Source organism: Tetrao urogallus, assembly GCF_951394365.1.
Source record: "Tetrao urogallus genome assembly, chromosome: 1".
Taxonomy (NCBI): Eukaryota; Metazoa; Chordata; class Aves; order Galliformes; family Phasianidae; genus Tetrao; species Tetrao urogallus.
Genome location: NC_136813.1, coordinates 112,458,689 through 112,482,174, shown reverse-complemented (window position 1 = coordinate 112,482,174; position 23,486 = coordinate 112,458,689). Strand labels below are relative to the sequence as shown.

The 23,486-nt window shown below is 46.4% G+C and overlaps 1 protein-coding gene across 2 annotated transcripts in view; it reads left to right on the top strand.

The window, feature by feature from the left end:
* Positions 1 to 20,624, top strand: part of LSAMP (limbic system associated membrane protein) — a gene marked incomplete at both ends in the record, with an annotated part of 283,351 nt that extends 262,727 nt beyond the window's left edge. Inside the window, 4 exons of one of the 2 annotated variants that reach the window (XM_079549438.1) lie at positions 763 to 883; positions 1,767 to 1,915; positions 8,197 to 8,232; positions 20,527 to 20,624. In XM_079549438.1, the coding sequence (XP_079405564.1) occupies positions 763 to 883; positions 1,767 to 1,915; positions 8,197 to 8,232; positions 20,527 to 20,624 (404 nt within the window). The remainder of the gene's footprint in view (positions 1 to 762; positions 884 to 1,766; positions 1,916 to 8,196; positions 8,233 to 20,526) is intronic. The other variant, XM_079549439.1, reaches the window with a different exon arrangement.
* Positions 20,625 to 23,486: the final 2,862 nt, after the last annotated feature.

Genomic DNA, 23,486 nt, shown 5'->3' with positions numbered 1-23,486 from the left:
CTTGTCACTAAGGCTGGAAAAGACCTTTAAGATCATCCAGTCCAACCGTCACCACCATGCCCACTAAGCATGTCCCTAAGTGCCATATTTACATGTTTCACAAACACCAGGGTGGTGACTCCACCACCTCCTTGGGCAGCTAGATCCAATGCTTCACTACTCTTTTGGAGAAGAAATTCTTCTTGAAATCCAATCAGAACCTCCCCTAGCTCAACTTAAAGTGATAACCTCTCATCCTATCGCTTGTTACCTGACAGAAAAGATCAACCTTTCCTTTCTTATTATAGTTTTGACATTAGATGCAAAGGTTGTATGGAAATCAGTTTTTATGCTAGTGCTAAATTCCTGCTTTCTTTCTTTTGCTTCTGCTTTCTTTCTTTACCATTGATGAAGTCTTTCTCTCATCATCTTCTCTCTGATAAGGCCATGTGAACTAGAGATCCATGGGTAAATATTCATGAATTACAGGAGTCTATCATTAACCTCAACTTTACCTGCATATGCCTGTGCAATTATGACAGAGCTTTATTCAGTGCCACTGAAGAGAAGCACGCGTAAGGAGTAATGCTGGTATAGTTATTAGAGGAGTTCAAAGAGCAGATATTTTTCAAAGGAGCAGGGGCTGGTTGTGCCCCAGCATACGGCTGCTATAGTCTTCCACCAGCACCAATGGTTTGCTTAAGGAAGCCAGTTCCTGAAGCAGTTCTACTTTTTTTCCATCCATCTGGAAGTTGTGAGTTACCCAGTGTTTCTTTCCTGCAGACCCTCCCACCATCACAGAGTCCAAGAGCAATGAGGCAGCCACGGGACGACAAGCCTTACTCCGCTGCGAGGCATCAGCAGTGCCCACGCCTGATTTTGAGTGGTACAGGGATGACACCAGGTAAGGCCATTAGCTCTCCTTTTCCTTTCTCTACATTTCAGTCCACTCACTAGGGCATCCTTAGACAATCAGCTGTCATCCTCAGTTCTTCTCTTCAAGCAAATTACTCTCTGTGTGCTATGTAAGTCAAGACTGTCCCTTCAGCCCAGGCAGAGGCAGTGTGATTGGGACTGGAAAAGGCAGTCCTTCTCTAAACCAGAGATGCCGAAGGGAGAGCTAAAGATGAAGCTCCTGCCTTTAAATCAGTAATGGAGCAATTCACAATTAAAACATTAGTCGTGCTTCTTTCCTTCCAGTGTTCATGTGTTAAATAGATCGTGATAAAAAAAATAGTGTTGCTCTCCAAGTATGTAACTCCAATCTAGCCATCTACTTCTAGGGGAGGTATAAGAAAATGAGTAAAAGGATCTGTTCCTTATACCTGAGCATTTACATTGCATTTAGAAGGTAGTGTTATTACTATAGTTTTTTGGCTCACCCATGTCTGCAGGCTCAGGGGTGGCCTGGCTTTTGTAAATGCTCATATTAAAATATATTAATTGGTATGTTTCACTAAAAATCGTTGTTCCAAGTATGAACTAGCCCTCAGTTGGTCGTAGTAAGTTCATTTCCCAGTGTAAGCCAGTGCTGAACAAAGGCTTCTTCCCTTTCCCTCAGCTTTTCTTTCTTCTCCACTGCTTTACCAGAGGCATTCCTCTCTGCTGCACCCCTTTTTCCTTTCATTGACTCCTGCTTCCCATCAGTGCCTTCCCTGGCCTCTTTCATCTCACGTCTCCTCACTGCCTGCCTCCATCCTCACCTGCCAGCTGGTCTGAAGAGCATTGATTTCCTCCCCAAAACACAATGGCCACTGCACTGCACTCCTCTTCTCCTATCTTTCCAGGATAAACAGTGCCAATGGTCTGGAGATAAAGAGCACGGGGAGCCAGTCTCTGCTGATGGTGGCTAACGTCACTGAGGAGCACTATGGGAACTACACCTGTGTGGCTGCTAACAAGCTGGGAGTCACAAATGCCAGCCTATACCTTTACAGTAAGTATAGAAGAGGGCGAGGGGAGGTCCAGGTCACTCTCACAAAGAAGAACCAGGCTGTGTTGTAAGCATGCAGGATCACTGGTCCGTAAAACACTGCTTGTCAACCTTGCCAAACCTCTAGCTGAGAACTGACTGCTTTGGACACATACATGTCCATACTCAGAGTGAAACACGAACGCAGCCAAATTAAAAGGTTAAGGTCAAGCCCTTTGATTGACTTTATTTGCCAAAGTCAGACTTTGTTAAAATAATCAAAATGTGTTTGTTTTAAGACTGGAACTGAAAACTCCCTCAGAGTGAAAGCCCTTTTAACAGGCAGAGAAAAGGCCAAGGCTCGGAGGGGCTGTGACAGCTGAGAAATGACAAGTAATTCAGAGAGGTGGAGAGAACTAGCCACTGAGCCTGAGGAGAACAAGAGAGTCAAGAAAAAGAGAAATGAGTTTGAAAGCAGGAGAAAATGGGAAGGAAGGAAGTAGCATAAGACAGAATGATTTAAGGGTGCATACCTTGGGGAACATGGGGGAAAAGATAATCAGCAGGTGAGATATGAAACAACTTTCTGGGATCTCATTGCTCCCCTTCAATGACTGAGTTTTTGTGGTAAACTTAAATAGAAAGAAGCTGGGGCCATGACAAACTCCAAAAACAGAATTACCTGCTGATTCCAAATTCTGCATCTGGTTCTGTCCTGCCCTATGTTAAGCCCCTGTTCTTCTCCTCCCACCCATGCACACATGGGTATATTCACTATGGTGTTTTCAAAACCCAGTTCTGTATTCAAGGCACAAATCCTGGACTCAGCTTTCACTGCACATTTCTATTGCCTCCAGAAATAGACTGAAGCAGAATGACCCACTCACACAAATGGACCAGAGACTGAGAAGTGACATAGGGTTGTATTCTTCTGCTGATCTCAAACTGAATTAAAGCACTCAGGCCACGACCTGCATGACCTTCTAAACAGAAACAAAAATAAACTATGCAAATCTGTCTTAGTGTGAGAGGCAGTCTAATGTAGTCTCTGTTGTGGGGTCAGATAAATCAAAGTATCAGGAAAAAAAAAGTGTTTTGGTTTGGTTTTGTTTTTTAGCAGATGTACTGCAAAAGTACAGATCCATTGGCATTCTTTGTTTGCCACCTCTAGATTTATTACATTGCAGTTTGAATTCTTGTAAAATTTGGGTGCGTTCTGTGGATTTTTTTTTCGTGAAGAATAGATTTATCATAAAAGTACATATATTTGATTTCCTGCTGCATTTGTCAGGGAAACAAAGCAAATTTCTACTTTGAAGGTCTTTTCACCCTCATCTTGTGACTGTCATGAGATTCAAATGAAATTCTCAGGCAGCAATCTGGAACACAGTTTTCAGATACTTGAGATTTGTTCTTGCTGATATTAATATAATGCTAAGTTTAGAATCCATTATTTGTGGCTGCATTCTAAATTTGGCCCTCTCTATTGGTTCCTGTTGCACAGATGAGCTGAATGCATCGCTGAAACAAAATATAAGATGAAATTCAATAATGTATGTATGGACACGTGATATTAGACAGGGGTTGGTTTTGCTAGAAAAGCATTTTGCACGACTTGAGAGCTTCACCTCAAAGGATCTCAAAGGATTTGCTAGCAATGAATATTTTAACATCGCAAGTTATTCAGAAATCAGTGAGTGTTATTAGCACTTTTTGCAGTAGGAAAACTAAGAAACAGAGTGAAGAAGTGGTTTACCCATGGTCATGAATTCAGTGGCAGAACCTATAAGAAAAGTGAGGAGATCTTGCAAAGTTGCCAGTATCTATACTGAGAGGAAAGGTGGCAACTGTTACGGATGACTTGAACAAGGAAATAAAGTGAGGGTGCTATTTTAACCTCCTTTTAATGTGTGTTGAGGTAACTTTCCTTCTATCAAGTTGTTGGATTTTGTTCATCATTTTTGCAGTAAAAATTCAAGTGTTATCTGTGCCGTGAAACACTTGAGAACTTGTGAAGTAGCAACTTCACAAGAGCCAGAAGAATGGAGGTACAGGAGGTGAGAAAGATTGGATGATTTTCCTCAAACTGTTTCCAACTTCTGTTTTTGTTGTTTAGTTAATTCCCATTTTCTTCAGCATTCAGTGTTGTGGAGGGAGAAAGCCATTGTGAAAATTGTGTAATATTATTTCAGGAACTCTCCATTCTCCTTCTAGTTAGTATGGAAAAGAGAAAAACATTAAATTCAGGCAGACTCCTGTTGGTATTCCTAAGGTTAAAAAATCTGGGAGGAGGTGAGTGAAGGGAATCAAGCTTCATAAAGAAGTGGCCAGAAACCTTCAAGCCCAGCTGAAAAAATTGCTGTACTGATCTCAAATAACCAGCAATGTACAATCCCAGCCACAGACTCAAGCATAAGAAAAATTAAGAAAAGCAACGCCAAGTTTTTTCAAGGTACAGTGCATACTCAAATACTCAGAGTGTTTTTCTTCCACAGAATCCAGGATTTTTATTTTATTTTTTTTTTAAATAGAGATCAAGCTCACTGTAGGGCAGCATCCCAGCAGGGAGGCAGACACAGTGGCCCACTGTAAAAAAAACCCTCACAACAACAACAAAAAGTGGCGGTCAGGAGTGCAGTAACAAGCAGAATGTTAGTAATGAGGTACTGGCAGCTTTGTCTGAGGTGGAGGGCAGATGGGGAGCTAGCAAAATGATGTGAAAGAACAGTTCAGCAACAGAGAAAAATGGGTGTCTTCCATTCCAGGAAGTCTCCGCCTGCATTTAAAAACTCTCAGAGAGACCAAGTGCCTTAGAAGTCAATGCCATAGTTAGAAGATGCATTAAATTACAAAAGCAGCTTCCTAGAGCTGTATGAATAGATAGCTAGTGATCTTCCATAAAGGATGTAGCAGCATGAATGCCTGCTGTAGGTGGAGAGATTTATACCCCTCTCTCCTGGAGACAGAGCTTATAGCAACACACAAATAGCGATACTGGGTCTGTCTTACCCAGGGTCCTGTCTCCAGCAACAATCTGGAATATGTTTGCAGACAGCACACATATGTACTGTCTGATGATACAGAGGATCTGATAGCTTGCTGCCATCCCCTCCTCCTTGCTTCTTACTCCCCCTGCTCTATGCCCCAAGCTTTTGTTATTTCCCATACTCTGATACCAGTGGGCCACACACCAAGGCAGCTCAACTTGTGAAAACATAAGGGAGCTTTACCACCCACCCTCTGAATACTCCCAAATGTTTTCTTCTGTTGCAGGGAGCTGAGTTAGTTCGGGGAAAGGTTCAAGGAGCACCAGAGCCCGTGCAGGAGGGAGGGACATGCCCACACAGAATCATAGAATCATAGAATGGCCTGGGTTGAAAAGGACCACAATGATCATCTAGTTTCAAGCCCCCTGCTGTGTGCAGGGTCACCAACCAGCAGACCAGGCTGCCCAGAGCCACATCCAGCCTGGCCTTGAATGCCTCCAGGGATGGGGCATCCACAGCCTCCTTGGGCAACCTGTTCCAGTGCGTCACCACCCTTTGAGTGAAAAATATATATGGACAAAGGAGCCGGGAGGCAGCACCATGTTGTGCTGGAGGTGGGTTCGGCTCTGCAGAGCCTGGGAACAAGGCTGGTAACTCGTAGCACAAAATGCCATGAAACGAAGGAAATGGGCAGTAGAACTCCTAAGTGTGAGGGTGACCTGACAGAGGTAAAGCCAGTCTGCTTCACAGAACAGCGAAGGTGAGAAGCAGCACCACAGCTAAAGGGAAAGGTTTTTTCCCACAGATATATGAGGAGAGAGGGAACTTGTTTCCTTCTCATTCCATTAAGCCAACAGAGTGCTATGAAAAGCTACAGATATAAAAGCCACAATTTATATGTTAGCTCATGCTGCACAGTGGTACACATATGTGCGTATATATATAAATTATATATAAAAGTATATGTCAGATGCATATCTGCCATACAAGCATATGCATACATAGGCTTACATGTATGAATATATGCGAGCAAACTCATCCACTGGCACACAGAAGCAGCTGCAGCACTTGGCACAATCGTGCAAGGCAGAGAAAACCAATGAAAGTCCTTCCAGACCAGTTGACTTCTGCCTCCTGCAGAGCCAGCTTATCCCTGAGGATAACGGAGGAGACAACAGCGCGGTACTGCACACCTCAGTGCAGTCCTGCTGCCTAAATTGTCTCAATTATGGGAGACTGCCACCTCAGCAGGAGCCCTGCTGCATCCTCAGTGCCCTTCAGCAAGTGAGGAAAGCGGAGGTGAAGCAGCACCTGGCAGGGCCCATGCCAATTAGATGCAGGCAGCAGGCAGCATCCCACCACCACCTCTCAAAGTGCTTCAGGTACAGTTATCAGTTCGGTCCAGCAGTTTCAATCCCAGCTAGAGGCAAGCTCCTCGGAAGAGCTGGCACTTGCCTCTCACCTGCCACTGCTTGTTAGCACCCTGGCACAAGTGCTAGCTGGTGGGCACCCTCTCATGCCCGTTGTCACAGTACTCTGCCTTGTACCTGAGCATCTGCTTGTGGTGGTCGTGTTTGCTATGGTTTGGAGTAAAGTCTGAGGCTCTCAGCGCATCCCCCGTGTATTCCCACAGGCTGTCAGTAACAGAGACTTGGGAGAGGAAAGAAAGTGGTGAGGGTGACAGCCAGATGGAGTGAGGCTGAGACACTGCTAATGAGCCAGGGTGGAGCAATAAAGGCTGCACGCAGCAGGCAAGGGGAACAGAGGGAGAGTCCTTGAATAGAAAGCAGCGTGATAATGAGGCCATAGTGCTTTGCTTTAACTGCTTATGCTGTGCAGCCTGCAGCCTGCTGTGTGGGAAGAAGGTAAAGGGGAGTTGAGTTATTTAACCAAACTAAATAACAAGGAAGTCATGTCAGCACAACAGCCTGCTTTCACAGAACAATAGTCCCCTGGTGCTACATAAACACAGAGATCGAGGCTAGCTGTGTATTTTCTACACAAGAGACAATCCCCCCTGTCCCTGCTGTGGTCTCCCATGGCTCCATTACCACTGTGAAGGCAGGAGATCTGCAGTGTTACAGGTCCTTGTGGTCTCCAGCAAGTCAGAAGCCAGCTCCTTGCACCAGGAGTGCTATACAGAGAGCATTGGCTTCCAGAGAGCTGGGACTGGGGTGATCAGAGAGCAACAGTGGACTACAGCTGTATCTTACCAAGCTGTATGTACATCAGCAGTGATCTTAGCAATACCCTCACAGATAAACCAGGAGACAACTCATTGCCTCAGGCCTATTAGCTTTTGCATAGTGACATATTTCTGCAGCTAAATGTCTGCCTCCCAGTCAGCCCTTGAGTAGGAGCATGCCTCAGTCAGCACAAGGCATCTAGCAAGCTCTGTAGTTGATGAAGAGAAACCCAGTGTAGAGCCAGAGTAGAGTCTGGTCTGGTGGGCTTATATTCATGGTTCTGCTCCTGACTCTGCCAACAGATCAGAATTTGACCTTGGACAGACTGCTTCCTTGCTTTCTTCGTCACCTGCTCTACCTGTAAAATGGAATTAACACTCCTTCTGCCTCAGACTGAGGTCTCTGACTGCTGATTTCCCTCAGTGTCTGTGCAATTCTTTTGAGATCCTGGCATGGAGGAAGCAAAGCGTGAAGCCAGCAGTGATGTATACCAGAGGCTTGCTGTGATGTAGAACAAGGACACACTGTAAAAACCCAGTAACTGAAACAGCAGGCTCTGCTTGCTGCTAGAGATTGGTGAATCTGCAAAAGCTCTGCTCCTTTACAGAGACAAATGCCCAGAAGAGACAGAATACCATTCAGATTCACCAGGCTGACAATTCCAATGTTCATATCCCTAAGAGACCTCTCACTGGCAAGAAACCCACTGTGGAGAAGGTTGTGTGGAGGCAGTAACTACCCACAGAGGACCTCTACAACTCATCCTGCTGCCAAAGGCTAGCTTCCAGCCAGAGGTGTAGCTAAGAGGAGCTGTAACATGATGACATGAGTGGTCTTGAAATTCAGAGAGGAGATGTGGCCCATTCATTCCAATTAACCTCACCACAGGTGCTTAATCCCTACTGCTGTATAGATATTATTTGTTTAGTTTTTCAAATGACTTCTCTCTGACTCCCAGTCACAGGGGATGTGTACTAGGTGTGTTGCTAGAAAAATGCTCCATATATGCAACCTATTCTAGCTCATCTAATTTGGGGATGGACAACTCCATCAGGTTTGTATTTGCTGCTTGCTTGGTGTGAAAAGTGGCTTTTCTCCTGCATGTTGCTTATTGTTTTTTTTCCCCCCTTAGAACGAGTTTTACCCACACTCCCCAATCCTTTTCCAGGTCAGTATATGTTTTATGTCAAAGTAGCTCTCTAGCCGGGTCATTCTCCATCATCCTGATAAATGCAAAGAGCTGGGGATGGGCAAAACAGGGCAGGACAATAAGGGCTTTCCCCCCTCTTCCACATGCCATTTGTTCTCTTCTCCTCCCTTATTCTTCCCTCTTTTCCCTCCCATTTCAGGAAACCAATTAGCTAAAAAGCAACAACCATTTCCCAAGCTTTGATCCGTGACACCATGTCCTCATCCAGGTCTCTGGACAGTATTCACAGGAGATCAGTTTTTCTATAGACTGACTCCCTCGTATATACTCTTTCCATCATATCCTGATTTGGATCAAAAGCATAAGGAGACGTAAAATTTTGCAGGGATTGTAGAGTGGATGAATGAGAAGCTGAAAATTAAATTGCTGCCAGGAGATTTTTTTTCACTCTAGTTGTGCAAACTATTCCCAATGAAAACCCTTTTTTCCTCATTCCTTCATCATACACCCCTAAATCTGTCCTGTAGCTCTGCCTTTGTGGCAGACAGAATGAAAGGAAAAGCAATGTAAAAGCATATACTACAGTAAAGTGTTATGGACTAGTTTATTGCAAAGGGAGAAGGCACGAAGGCAAAACAAAGCCTGAATATTCTTCCTGCCCTTGCCGCATGCTGCCCAAGCCTCCCTCAGGTACAAGCAGCATGGCCCAGGCTTGCTGAGTGCACATGAGGTTTGGGGTTTGGATGTGATCCTGAGGTAGTGTAAAAGCACAGAAACTCAGCACTTTCAGAAATCAGGCTGTTTCCAGGTGCTTGAAACTAAATCAACAATAAGGCAGCCGGTCCCCTTATTCATGTTAACATTTTGGCCTAGAGCTCCTCAGTATCTTTGTTTCACTGCCATATGGAGATATACTCAGCTCATGGGATGCTCTGAGGCCTCAACAGTTAATGTCTATGTAGAGCTTGGAGGTGGAGTGCTATTATGAACCCATGTTGTGTTGTAAAAGGGCACCTGCCCAAGTAAAGCACCTGCAGGTACTCCCATGGAAAGAACAATAAATGCTGGGTGTTACATCAGCTCCATTTAACAACTCCGTGTTTTCAAATCAAGCTCTGCTTTTGGCAACTTATTTAGGCTCAGGATGTAGTCACAATTGCCTATTTAAAAGGCAAATCCACAAATACAATTAAAGAAAAGCACCTAAAAAAGGAGGAAAAAAAAAAAAAAAGAAAGAAATCAAACTACCAGTAAAATGAAATCCCAGAAAGTGATTTGTAAATAACATCCAAGGAGCTGAAGAAAGGAGTAAAGTAAGCCGTTGGGAATGTAGCATGGCAAAATAAATCCAATTAAACACCATTATCATATGTATTGCAAATGAAACGTGTGCTTGGATGTGAAATTAAAGTTGCTGAGGCTGTTTGGGATGTAGGTTTTTGAGGAGTTTTCCAATTTTGCATCTTCTCTTTTAAGCAGAATTCTCCATTACAAATATTTTTGTCTGATGGAAAACCCAGGGCTCTTTCTTTTTATGATTATTTTTATTATATATCCTTAAATTCCACAGACAGGCACTGTTAATTCTTTTCATAGCCAGCCCTGTTTACTGCTGGGTTTGAATTAGTAGTCCATTAAGGTAAATGATAAAGCAAAAACCGCAATCGATTTCCAACCAGATTTCCATATCAAATGCCCCTCCTAATCAAGCTGCCAAGACCACCCTGCAGAGCTTTAGTCTGTCCTTTAACACACTTCCCCCTCTGCCTTTGAAGTTGTCGTTTCATCCTTTTGCTGCTCCCTGTTCCCTGAGACCATCTTGAAGGACATCCCAGTGTGACATCACTTCTGTGAGGAGTCTTCAGGAGTCTGTGATGCCAAACGCAGGAATATCTCCACTGACCCTGGACACACTAAGAGGATTTTGCAGAGGGAGAAAGTAGAATTTAAATTCTCATTTGGTTCCTGAAAGCTCATACCAGCTTCTGTAATGTGAGCATTCAGCACAGATATTGGTACTTTATCTCAACATTTGCTTTTACTTTGCTGTTCATCTTCAAAGAAACCTTAGGTGTAAAATTGCCTTGTTAGACCTTTTTCTCCCAATGAGTTTGTGTTCTGAGATGCTGTCCTCAGCTCTCAAACAAGCCTTTTCTCAGTGACCAAAATCACAGCCTCCTCCCTCTTCTCCCTTAATTTCCATTTCTCTAAGCCTCAGTAACACTTCCCTGCCCTGTAGGGCTTTGAGCATTAATTTAAAAGGAAGGTGTTTTGAGATGAAGAGCACTGTACTCATTGTAAGCGTTGCTATCATTAGCTAACTGCTGTGGAAACATCTTGCTTTCAGGCAGGCTAGAGACTCAGAAGAAGCTCATTCAGCTAAACACATGGAACTTGAAGGCTGTATCCGGGAAAGCTAGTAGAGCTCAGCTGATTCAGCTCTCAACTTTCCTGATTTTGCAGCAGGGCACTCAAAATGCCCTGAAAAGTCTGGTAGGGTGGTGTTACCTAATCACATTCTCCTGTCCTCATTGTAACTTTGCTTTGTGATGGGACCTTAATGCATCCTCAAGTTGTTTTCAAAAGGGATTTTCTTCTGAAAAGGGAGAATTTTCTTATTCCTCATTATACTCAAAAAGGACAGGGCCAAGCGGGATCTGCTGAACCTCAGAAGTCTATCACTGTTATGATGTTAGCTCCATCTCCATCATCCATTGTCCCTTGCCCTCAGCCCTTTGCACATAGACTCACTCCCCTGTGATTAGCACTAAGACTCATCCTCACCGTGGCTTATCCAGACTGACAGGATTCAAAACTCATGATTCTTCCTGTCAGGAGATTCATGATGAAGACTGACCACAGAATAACCAGGAACTTTTCTCAGCAGGATTCAGCTTCAACCTTGGGAGCTCTGTGGGGCGATAATGCATTGTCCAGAGACAAGCATCCAGATCACTCCTTGGGGTCTGATCTGACACCAGTCCAGTCATGATCATCAAGAGAGCAACAAAACATTTATAGCAACAGTGTTAGCAATTAGTGGAGGAGGGGGGAGAGAAACAGAATGAGCAGTCCTGTGTTTCTGCCAAAAAGGTGTGCTGATTGGAGAATGACCCCTGATGACTGTAGATTGTAGCTAGTCTCCATTTAGCTGTAGCCTGTGTAGCTTGTGCTGTCACTAATGCCTTCATGGGGTGGGTGGAAGATGGGAGAATGGAGAAAAGAGATGTTCATTTGGGTCTGATGACCAGAGTGGGAAACAGAGATGTGATATTGTCTCAGTCCTCTTCTTCCTCCATGGAAATCCTAGCTGTGGAGAAAAGAGAGTTCATCTGTTGCATTGATCTCCTCCACCCATTGCTGCTCCCCTTTTGCTTCCTCCAATGCCTGGCCCTGTCAGTCCTGCTAAGCAGGCAGCTCTCATGTGAGCTGTGTGTCTTTGTTTTGGCAAAAGGATAAACATCTGAATATTTTAAAGCTAAGGAGTGAAGCATGGGGGAATATATCAGAGATTACAGACTGTAAAGAGTTAACACATTATTTACAGGAGGTTTGCCAACTAGGCAGTGATATGAGAAGAGTCCAGAGAAACCAGTCCTCCAAGTACAATGTGGCTGGTTAAAGAACCCATCTGTCTCGAGTCTTATTCACTGAAGTGAGAACTTGCTCTTCATTTCCAAAAAATGGTCATTGAAAACCCAAGCCTTGACAGTCTCTGAACCATATTAGTCTGTAGAGCTGGGAAAAACACAGCATAAACAAAGACCAAAATAGCCAATCTTGTACCTTGGATAGCCAGCAAAACTCAGGGCTCACCTTGCTTCTTGCTGGTGGTACCCAGCCAGATTTTCCCCTTCTTCCCAAAAGCCCATTCTCCACTGCAGAAGGAGAACAGCTCTGCAGGGTGAATCATGCAAGCCAAGCTTCTCTCATTGCTAAAGGTCAACATCCATGCTTGCCAGGTCTGCAAGCACGGTAGTGGGTGCCAAGCCTGCTGGGGCTTCATGCCAAGGGAACAGGAAGAACGAGACAGGGCAAAAGCAGAAGGCCACAGTATTGTTTGTTTTTTTTTTCTTTTGCTTCATAGGTACCAGCCAAGCAGTGGCATTGTGTCTTATTTTGACCCTATGGTTAAAATAATATCAAAATCAAAGTGATGATAGTCCCTTCCAAAGGGGCTCATAGGAATGTAGCTGGGGGAAAAAAACAGACATCTTAGAGAGAAAAGAAATGCCAAGAATTATTTCTATTACCACCGATACTAACATTGCTTCTGGAGAGCAACAGGCAGTTTCTGTTTGCTGAGACTGTTTTAAAAAAACATCTTCTTCTTCCCAAAAAGTGCAAAGAAAAAACCCCAGCTTTTGTAAAGAAGAAAGAGACACAGGGGAGAAAGAGAGAGAGAAATAGCTTTATTGCTTGATCTGTTTCTGTACTTTTTGTTCATTAATTTTAATTTAGATTGATTTATTCCAGAATGAGCCCTGGATTGCATATATTTGCATAACCCTCCCTGGTAGTAATGCTGTGGAGAATCCAGCAAGTGAGGAAAAGTGGAAGCAGAGGGTAGGAACAGAGACTGCAAGTCCCAGAACAGTATTCCTCAGGGCTGGGCCCTACACTGGGACAAGTGAAGGCATTTCAAGGTCTGTTTAGCCACAGGTATGGCTTTGTGCGCATGCAGAACAGCCCTGCAAAGCAGAGGTCAGAGCTCAGCAGGCAGGAGGGAGAGTGGAGGCTGGGTGAAACCAGTGGGGGAGAAATCACACAACTGCACTGGAGAGATTAGAAACAAACCCCCAGAAAAAAAAGCGCCATGGAATATCAGTTGTCCAGCAGGGACATTGATAGCATCAGAGCTGTAGCATGGACAGATTACCCTGCAGAGCAGAGCTCAGACAGGCCATAACCCTCCTGAGGCAGATGTCCCCTGCCTGCAGGACACTCATAACCTGATACCATCTGTGTGTTAGATGAGTTTCCCAAGCTACCAGCTGGACTTTCCTCCGCAGGGATGATGAGACTGACTTCTACCCATTGTACAACAGTGTGCCTAAATCCCCACTCTATCTCTCGGTGAGCTGCCTGCTGAACAGACTGGGATCAAAGCGTGGAGGGCAGCAAGAAGGAGAAAGAACAGCCATTATTGTCTTGATTTAATCCTTAAGCTCGCACAAAAATTCCTCTTTACCCCATTAGAATATGGCCAAAGAGTAATTCCCACCCTCATCATCCTCCTCTCTCCCTCACTTCCATTTCCTCTCAAGAATTTGCCTAACAAATTGGCCTCCCCTCTGGTTGTTGTCCCAAGTGAACAGTCTCTCCATTCACTAACCCATGACGGTAAGTCGGTTTGGGAAGCAGCAGGTTTATCTTCCTGGCTCAGGCACTGCACCGGGCCCGCTTGCGATCCAGTTGCCATTCAGTGTCTGCTCTGCTGTTGATAAAGCACATTACACATGGCTGGGCTTGCATGATTAATACAGCTGTCTAAGCGCTCTCTCTAAAAACAAAAACAACCGGGAGAAGGGAGGTGTGGGATTTGGGAGGGAGGGGGTGCGCAGGGAAGAAAAGAACATTCCGAAGAAATCAGGCTTGCAGTAAAAGCAGAGTTCTCCTGGCAGGCCTGCCCTGCCACGGGCGAGCAGGTCTGTCAGCAGAGCATCCCAGAAGAAGGGAGAAACCTAGCAGCAAGGCAAGCAAAAGAGGAATGCATTGGCCCTTCCCCAGCGTCACCTGCATGTCCCTCTGCAATGTGGATGCATGGGCAGGAGCAAGGAGTCGGGCCATGGAGAAGGATGTGCTGTGATCAGCACAGCTCCAGTGAAGTCCAGACAGGCTGACTCCACGGTAGGTGTTACAGAAATGCATGCTTGCTGATGGGCCAGTGTACTCCTGAGCTCGCTCACATGACATGCTTGGTGGTGCATCCCACTTTCTTCTCCAGCATTATCCATGCTTTAAAGCCCTGCTTGCACTGTTAGGATACTGAAGTGGCCAGGAGTCTCACACTGTGATTGTACATGCCTACACGTCTGTGTGTCTACACATCCTTTGATGTGCAAACTACAAATAGCATGAAGAAATATTTACTTAGGTGTCTCCCGTGCTGTAGAGGTGTACCGCAGCCTATGGGCCTGCCTTTTCATGACTTTGAGAGTTCTCGTGTTTGCTGATCACTGAGGAAGGCCTGCAGAAGAGCTCAAGGGCAGGTCAGGGGCACCACGCTGCAGGCCCTAGAGGAGAAGGTTAAGAGGGGCAGAGACAGTGGTACAGCTGAGGTAGTGGTACAGCTGGATATCTCACATGCTGGTCACTCTCCAGCCCAACCTGGTTCTCTTTCTGCTCCAGTCTCCCCTCCAGGTACCCCTCAGTGTGTCCCTCCCTCTTTATTTCTGTTCACAACCACTCCAGTCTTTCCCTTTTACCTAGCAAACCTTGCTGAAAACGGCAAGGATGAAGTGAGTAAACAGACACACATAAATCTGATGAAAATATTAATTTTTCAAGAGGTTCCAGAGCTTCCCATTGGCAAGTCTGTGAGTGCTCTTGTTAAGGGGAGCTATGCTCTTTGTTCCCTAATGAGAAGCCAAACCATCATCGCTGCTGGTCTGCTGTGCCTTACACAAGTGCTTAAGATGTGAGCAGAGATTTTCCTATTTTAAGAAAAAAGCAAAGAAGGTTTAGATGATGCCCCCAAAAGGCTACGCTACATATTTTTTTGGATGGTTTGCATGTAGGATGGAAGTCCTCAATTCAAAGACAATCATTCAAAGACAAAGGAGTTTTAAGTAACTGATTCCATATCAGCAGTTTGCCAGATTTTTGTTGTTGTTTTTAAATAATCTCTTACAGCTGCTGGGAGAACAGAAAGGGTGGAGGACGGTTCTTAGCTATGAGATCTTTCTGATTGATATATCCATGATAGATCTGGTAATGAAAGATGTTTGTAAACATCTTTACAACGGTGACGGTTCATTCTAGACCAGCATTACTGTGAGCCAGCTCTAGAATAAGTGGTGTAAGCAGCCATCTCTTGAAAACCGTAGCCTGCTCAGAGAAATACAATTTCAGACCTCAGAGAAGGACGGGTGAGCTGCATTACAGAATGAATCTTCGCTATGACATGAGATATGATAGATGAGTACTTAGTGCACCATGAATGAGCTCCAAAACATGGGAAAGAACTGTTCAGTGCTTAAAAAACCATGAGCAAATTCTGACATACATTAAACAGTGTGCTAAGATTGATAGACACCAGAGACATTTCCTTAATCTTACTGGAGAGCTGCTGCAGGGCATCCTCTATCGCTTACACAGTGGTACTTCTGCTTCTAGAAGAGAGAGTCTATTGCCAGTGCAGTTAGAGTCAAATTTTAATTACAGAAACAGAACTCCACAGATATTAACTGGTAGAGAGAATGGGGTAAAGCAGGTAATGAGCGAAATAGTTTCAACATTAAGAGCAGGGAGTGAATAAGCATGTCTTCTTCTCAAAGTAGAGGGGGACAGACTCAAAACCAGGAAGAAGAGAGCCTCAAATGAACCCTAGTAAGTAGAAGCTGCTAATCCTTAAAGCCGCAGAGTAGAGTGCAAAGCCTTGGAAGAAAGAAATTAATAACTTTCAAAGTATGACCTTGAAAATGGAATTAACAGTATTCCTCCCTTTTAAGCCTTCATGATAATAAAGATTTCATCTTCTGAAGCCCTGGCAAGAGTCAACAGAGTAGAAAAATGAGTTCTTGCAGAGGGGCTGGCAAGTGTAAAACCTAAGGCCCCTCCTCATGTCACTATGGTGCCTATTCACTTTCCCTTTACCTTCTCCCTTAGAGCATTTTTTATTCCTCCCTTATTTTTGGTCCTCTTATTTGTTCACAAAGCCACTCTCCAGCCATTGCTGTAAGTATAGTTAACCTATCAGCGGCAACAGAGCCTCATAGGATGGAGAGAAGCTTGAAAAACAGCTTGTGGCTCCACTTGCTTTACCATCATTCCTTCTTTCCCTTCACAGAGAAGTCCTTCTAGACTGTCCCATGCCTTCTCCTGCCCTCACCTTCAGTCAGAAACTCATGGGGTCTGATCAGCATCTTGCACAGCATTTTATCTCATGATCTTTGAGAAGATCCCAGGGACAGTCACCAAAGCCAGGAAGAATCCTGTGGCTCTCTGACTCCCTTTGGAACTTCTCTGTGCACCCTCGTCTATGAGCACTACAAACTTACCAAGAGCTTACTAAGTCTTACTAATGTAAATAAGATAAAAGTGGACACCAGCTGCCTCTTTTCCTGTTTCCATTTTGGTCTGTTCAGGTGATAGGACGTGGGAGCCAGTGGGATTCCAGGCTGGTGAATGTGAGTGTGAAACATGGAGACACATGCTGGGTGATTGAGACCACAGCTAGGTGATATTGTCCCTCTCTATTTAGACCAAGAACATGTCTATTCCCTGCTTGCAGCCAGTACCATTCCATTTGAGATGGCATGTAGCAAGGAAGGATGATCATAGTCAGTGGATGGAATGGAGCTGACTTACGGTCTGGCTGCCAACTGGACAGAAGAAAGGGAGCATGGCCTCTGGCTAGCTAACCAGCATGGCTAGCTCTGCAAGGGGCTGGCTGCACTCAGACTCCCAGGTCTCCTCCTGGTGCCGGTCTATCCCATCCGACACAGGCGGCAGCACCCACTGCAGAGCCCCTGGCATTGCAGCATCCCTCCTCCAGCACCCATGGGCTGGGCTGGGCTGCTAGCCCGTTGCGAAGGGACTTTCGCGGGGCTCTGCTGAATGGTGTTCTCTTCGTAGCTGCTTTATCGCTTGTTTTCCCATTGTCTTTTCTCTTCCTTCCGCTGCCACCTGGTGGGAAGAAACGCACATTGCTTAGGGCGCAGCCATTCGCTCGCCTCTGCGCCGGCACTACAGCAGCTTTTCCTACGCCTGTGAGCCGATACAGCTACTCCATCCCACCTCAAGCACTTTGCTTGGCCTGGCCGTCCTGCGGTGTGCTGGGGAGGCTGCAGAGGGAGGAGTGAACTTTCAGGCTGCAGTCAGCAGCGTGCAGCACACCAGCCTTTCTCTTAGTGCCAGCATCTTGAAGTCACGGTAAAAGGTGACACCCAACGTAATGCAGGGCCATAAAATTGCTGCTGGCAGCCAACTGCCACCGCAGTCCCTAGAAGCTGAGGGAGGCCATGGATGCAGAGGTCTTCAAGGAGCCTCTAAGTGCCCCATCCCTGGAAATGTTCAAGGCCAGATTGGATGGAGCCCTGGGCAGCCTGAGCTGGTGGGCGGCAGCCCTGCCCACGGCACAAGGTTGGGTGGGCTTCGAGGTCCATTCCAACCCAGGCTGTGCTATGGTGCTATGATAAGTGTCTGGGCAAGGTCATGAAAGAAGCAAATTACACAACATGGAAACATTCCCCTGCCAGAGGCACTAGCCTATGATGCCATAAGCAAGTGAGACCCTGCTGTGGGAAGGGTCATGCAGCCATAATGGCAGTGAGTGCACACAGGGCTGATGAGGCTGCTTCATGCCCAGCACAGCACAGATAGCTGAGGCTGGATGTGGTTATCCCATGGCAGCAGTCTGCCCTGCTGCACACCTCACTGTCTGCAAGCACAGAAAGGGAAATGCAGCAATTTTACTCTCTGTTCCTTCCAGATGTGTTTGATGTGGCTGGTCATTCGGGTTCTGGGGTCCCTTAGGGGCATGCTTATGAAACACTGTTAGATAAAAGTATTAACTTATCATCCTCACAAGCCCAATTTCCCTGGCTATGGTGGAAGGAACCTCCTTGAATGTTATTGCACGGCCATAGCCACAGAGGGGCTGCCCGATCGCGGGGAGCTATCAGCCCAGGGAGCTGTGCTGGCAGGCGGACTCCCGGAGCCCGGCTCGGGCTTACCGGGACGTGGCAGGAAAGCGCCGTAGCTCCTCTGTAGCCCCTTTTCCCGGTGGGCGGGGATGCCCCATGCCTGGCGCTGGGCCCAGGATGCTCGGACGTGCTGGGGGCACCAGGGGGCGACGGAGACCGCGCTGAGTCTCGGCTTGCGGCAATTCGTGCCCATGTTTCGGTTCCCAGAGATCGGGAGGTTTTGTTTTGTGGCTGGGCTAGAGCCGGCCCGGATTTTCACAGTGCGTGCGATGCGAAATGCATTGCACCTGGTGCTGCGGTAAGGTCAGGGATCAGGTGCAGCCGCAGGATCCCGTGCAGGTGCTGCGGTGACACAGAGAGCTCAGCAGAGGAACACAAGGACATGCAGTCATGCAGTTTGCATCCTTTCCAGCCATGGAGATGGTATCCTTGGCTCATCAGGTGCCCACATGCCTACTTAGTGAAGCTCAGGTAGCAGAAGCTGCTGAGATCATCATCACCCTGCATGTCTTCCCTTATACCTATTCCCTTATACCTACTCTGGAAGACTGTGTCTCATATCACACTGTACTATACCCTACCGTACTTACCTACCCTACCATGCCAACACACACAATCCCCAGAACCAGGCAGCAATACTCAGGCAAGGTCAAACACTGCCTCTGCCTTACTAGGTGCCTCCGTAGGTACACTGTGATCCTATATGCACCCTGTAGAAAAGTGGTGAGGAGGGGGCTGGTGGCTGCTTGTGTGTGTGTTACAAATGGTATTTCAGATAGAAAAATAGTGTTTTAGCCATGTAGTGAAAATGAGATGGTGAAAGGCAGTTTGTGGACAGCATGCCTTGCCTGGTGAGTTGTTGGTTATGTGGTGGGTCACGTTTTGTGACTTATTAAGTGCCAAAATGTGGTACAAACAATCCCAGAAAATCACTCCTCCCAAGTTATTTGACCAAGAAAGATGCAGTCTCTGACACAGGGTCAGGTAAGTGCAGCAGCTGAGCTCATTCCTGAGTTCAGTGAGGAAATAAGATCCTATCATCTAAACAAAGAGGGAAACAATGTTGTAGGTTTTGTGTGACAAACTGCAAATGAACAGGGAATACCTGAAAAAAAAGAAGCCATAGATAGAATACAAATTTTCCACATAATCCGCTACATTCCTATCTAATGATGAAAGAACAGAACTGGGGCACAGCTGATCTAGAATGTGAAAGGCTACCTTAGAAAGAAATGCAACAATTGCAAGTGCCACAGAATTTATGAGCTCTGGGGAATGCCCTTTGTGGAGGGGCTGCCCAGTTGTCACTAGACAGACCTCAGCTGCTACCTGTGCTGCAGCAGAATGGAGCTCATACCACAGGCTGAGGTGAAGCAACTGCATTTGACCTGCTTGGGGCTCTTCTGAGCAGGGGTCTCAATATTTATCTATTTGATTGTTTGTTTGTTTGTTTATTTTGCCAGTAAGGATATCTTTCTCCACAGCAGGATTGTTCCTTACATAGACTCAAATCCACCTCCACACTTCAGAATCTTATTGTGTAAAACAGTGTGCATACATGTACATACACATATATATACACACATGGAAATGATGACGAGCACGCCTTTTATGAAAACACAGCAATGCACACAGCGCTGCCTCACTATAAAGGAGAGGCTGCTGAGGCTTGTCATTGCAGGATGAATTTAAAACAGCATCGCTGCTTTTAAAGTCATCCAGGAAAGGAAACCCATCAAGGAAAGGATGGATGAGAAGATGTCAGAAGCGTTTGCACTTAATATTCCTGGAGCAAGCCTGTGTTATTTGTTGCTGCAGCAGAGCTCTCTTCCCTGCCCCCTCTGGCAGACCCACATGCACACACAAAGATTCGTTCTCCACCCTTGCCAAAAATCCTGGTTTTGCCCCTTAGGTACCATGCTCTCCTCCGCCCTGAATAAGGAGTGGTGATGGGGAAGTCTTTGGGATGGGGGCTTGACTGATTGGACCAGTATGATGCATCAGTCCCTGCAGAGCTGGTGTCTTTCTGCCAAAGAATCATAGAAAGATGATCAAATCATGGAATCATAGAAAGATTATAAAAGCATAGAATGATAGAATTATTAAGGTGAAAGGGATCTTAATGCCCATCCCATTCCAGACCCCTGATATGAGCAGGGACACCTCCCACTGGATCAGCCTGCCCAGGGCCCCGTCCAGTCTGGCCTTGAACACTAGCATGCAAAATTACACCCAAGGGTCACCGCAAGGATGGGGACAGAGCAGGGGATGCCATGTTGTGAAGGTTCACGTGATGTTGGTGGCCTTGGGTTGAAGCCTTCCACTCACTCAAAGCCCCATTCCTGTGGGCTGGGTGTCACACAGGGAGAGAGTGCTGGAGCCCTGTGTCCCCAAGCCAAATGTGACGTTGTCCTCTTTTCTCTTCCCTTCTCGCACCCTGCAGGACCCGGCACGGGGAGAGTAGACAATGGCTCCGTGAGCTTGGCCGTCCCACTGTGGCTGTTGGCAGCATCCCTGCTTTGCCTACTCAGCAAGTGTTAATACAAATCAAAATTAAAAATAATAATAATAATAATAATAATAAACCAACACGACAACAACAACAACAACGACGACAACACACAAAACAAAACGCATTATACAGGAGACAGAGCGAAGAGAGGGGAGAGAGAAAAAAGAGGGGGAGAGAAGAAGTGAGAGGACCGTTTCTATCACAACAACTTCTGCCTGTTCAGGAGCAAAGAGGGGGGAGAGGAAAAATCACAGCAGGACCACTCAGCAACGCTTACATGATTTCCGACTGCCGGCCGTCACAGCACCGACCTCACAAGGAGAGAGGCAAACGGGGCACCCGCAGGGCCCATGGAGCCACAGGATGCTGCGCTTCATCCACATCGATGACACCGAGCTGAGCAAAAAGAAGATCCCTTTTCTTTTCTCTCCTCCTTGCTGTTTTCCATACTCCTCACCTGCCTTCCTCCCTCCCTCCTCTTTCTTTCTTGCGCAGAAAGAGGTCTTTGCTTCAGTGTCTATAGCCACTTAACTTTTTGGATGCCCTTGGTCATTTTTGTGAGCCGATGCTCAGGCACTTCATACTTTTGGGAAGAAAAAAAAAAAAAAGGAAAAAAAAAATAATGAACAGAGCAAGTTATCAAAGCTCTCTGCGCACTGGTGTCCTATGAAGAACCCCTTCCTCTCTTCACATCATCCCATGCTCCTGTGCACTTTGCTAAATGCTTTCTGTCCTGCACCCTCCCTCATGCAACATCCCGCTCTGACCTGAAGGAAAGCTATGTCCTTCCAACCCAGCCTGCTCTTTTATTTGCTTTTTTGATTCTCTCCTTCTCCCCCTCAATTTGGCCAAGTGTCTTTCTCCAGTGTGTGCCTGCGTGCGTGCGTGCATGCGTGTATGTGTGGCCCTCGTGCTCTGTCTTCTCTTTATTTCTCCTGCTCTCTCTAAGCATGCTGAAGAACAGTCCATGTGTACATACACCCATCCCACTGTAGATAACGTCCTGCCTTGTCATTGTGAGACCGCATGCTGAGAGATCTCTTGGACTGAGAAGAGGGCTGAGGAGAGAGGAGCACCTGCAGCTCAGGGCCCCATGTTGGCCCCTCTCTAGAGTGCCTGGTCACCTTGACAGCAGGAGTCATTCTGCATCCTTTCTTCACCTTTTTTTCCCTCCCACCCACACCCGTCTGGCTCTCAGCCTTCATGTACCAGCAGAGCAGCTCATGTGGATGTGAACCCCACAGTGTGATGGTTCCTAAATAGAACCAGTGCCCCCTTCTGTTGTTGTCTTACTGTGTGTTTACACCGCTGCCAGGATGAAGCTCACTTTGCAGCTTACACATACAAAACAAACTGGGTCAGAAGATGTCCAGGACCTATGAATGTAAGAATAAAAACAAATATCAGATCCAAAATTCTGGGCTTAGTCAGAAGGGGCTTCAAGTGGTACAGTGAAGAAGTAGGCTACACTCTTGCCTCTTCCTGTGTGGAGGGTGCTGGGCCTGCAGGAGAGGGCTGTTGCTTCCAGGCAAATCCCCTGGAAATGCCATGCAAGTGCTTGGCACTGCCAGGCCTCTAAGCACCTGCAAGCTGGCTTTTCTCTATTTTGCCTACAAGTGGGCATAGGAGCATCATGCCCAGCAGCTTGCACATCCCAAGGCCTGATGCCTTCCTCCTGGCTGCCAGGCTCAGCTTTCGGGGCAGCAGCCAGCAGGCAATTCAGCAGGCAGCCAGGGTGAGTGAGGAAATGAGAAAGGCTGAGGGGTAGATAGTGGCAGACTTACTGTAGGCCTGCTGTGGGCTTGAGTGGTGTTATATTATGCTCAGTCTCCAGGCCTTGGTGCCATCATGTCCCATATCCCTCAGAGTATTTGTATGCCCCTGTCACTGTGTCTGCATTTCAGGAGATCTGTGTCACTCAGCACGTTGGTCACAGCTCCGGATTTCCTGCTGCAGCAAAGGCTCCTTGTCCTCTGCGGGGTGACCCTGCAGCTGCAGGCTGATGCTGCTCCCGAATCTGGGAGTGGGAAAACTCCACATGGCCAGCATGTCTGGGTCCCCCTGAATCTGTTGTCACCAGGCTGCCCCTCCGGTCTGGGTTAAGTCCTTCCTGTTTAGGTTGAGGGTTCTCTTCCATGGCAGCCTGTTGGTCACTGTGGGGTCTGTCCTGTATCTTGTCCTGCATGGGTCAGAGCCCTGTTGGGGTGCTGCTTGCATGCTATGTCCTCATGGGTTTGGGTGTTTTGAAGAGTTTTGAGGAGATTATTATTTTTTTGAAGAAAGCACTCAAGCTTTTGCTTTAAAGACAAATATGTTACAAAAAGCAGGACACCCAATTGCTGAAGCCATCTTCTTCACTGCAGGAAATGGCCACAACCTCGATGCTGGCTTCTGGTCTTTCCTGCAGGATGTCCACAGATTCATGTCCTGGTTGTGTGGCTGTGAGGCAGGCTTACAGCAGATCTACCCCAGGTGTGCCCCATGGGTGCTGCAGGCACTCCACTCTGCCAGATCTCTAGCAGGTATTACTCAGAGCATCTGCCAAGATAAGAGCTCAGATGAACAGGGGAAACATAAGGTCAGCTGCCCTCCCTTCCTTTGGTCATATCTCAAGCCCTTTCTTCTAGAGCTCTCTTTCTCTGCATTCACGTTCCTGCCTCCCCATCCCCTGCAGATAGCTATGCTCTTGCCTCCTACTGCCTCTTGTCTGCCTCTGGACTGGAGAGGGGGGTTTGGAACAGGACACCAGTTCCTTGAGCTTGTCAGTGTCATTGTGTTTGGTCAATGGAGATTTAACATTTAGTGTTATAAAAAGAAGCGAACGAAATGAAAAAAAAAAAAAAAATTGTATTTCTTCTACCGGTTTGTAAATATTCCAAGAGTTACATGAA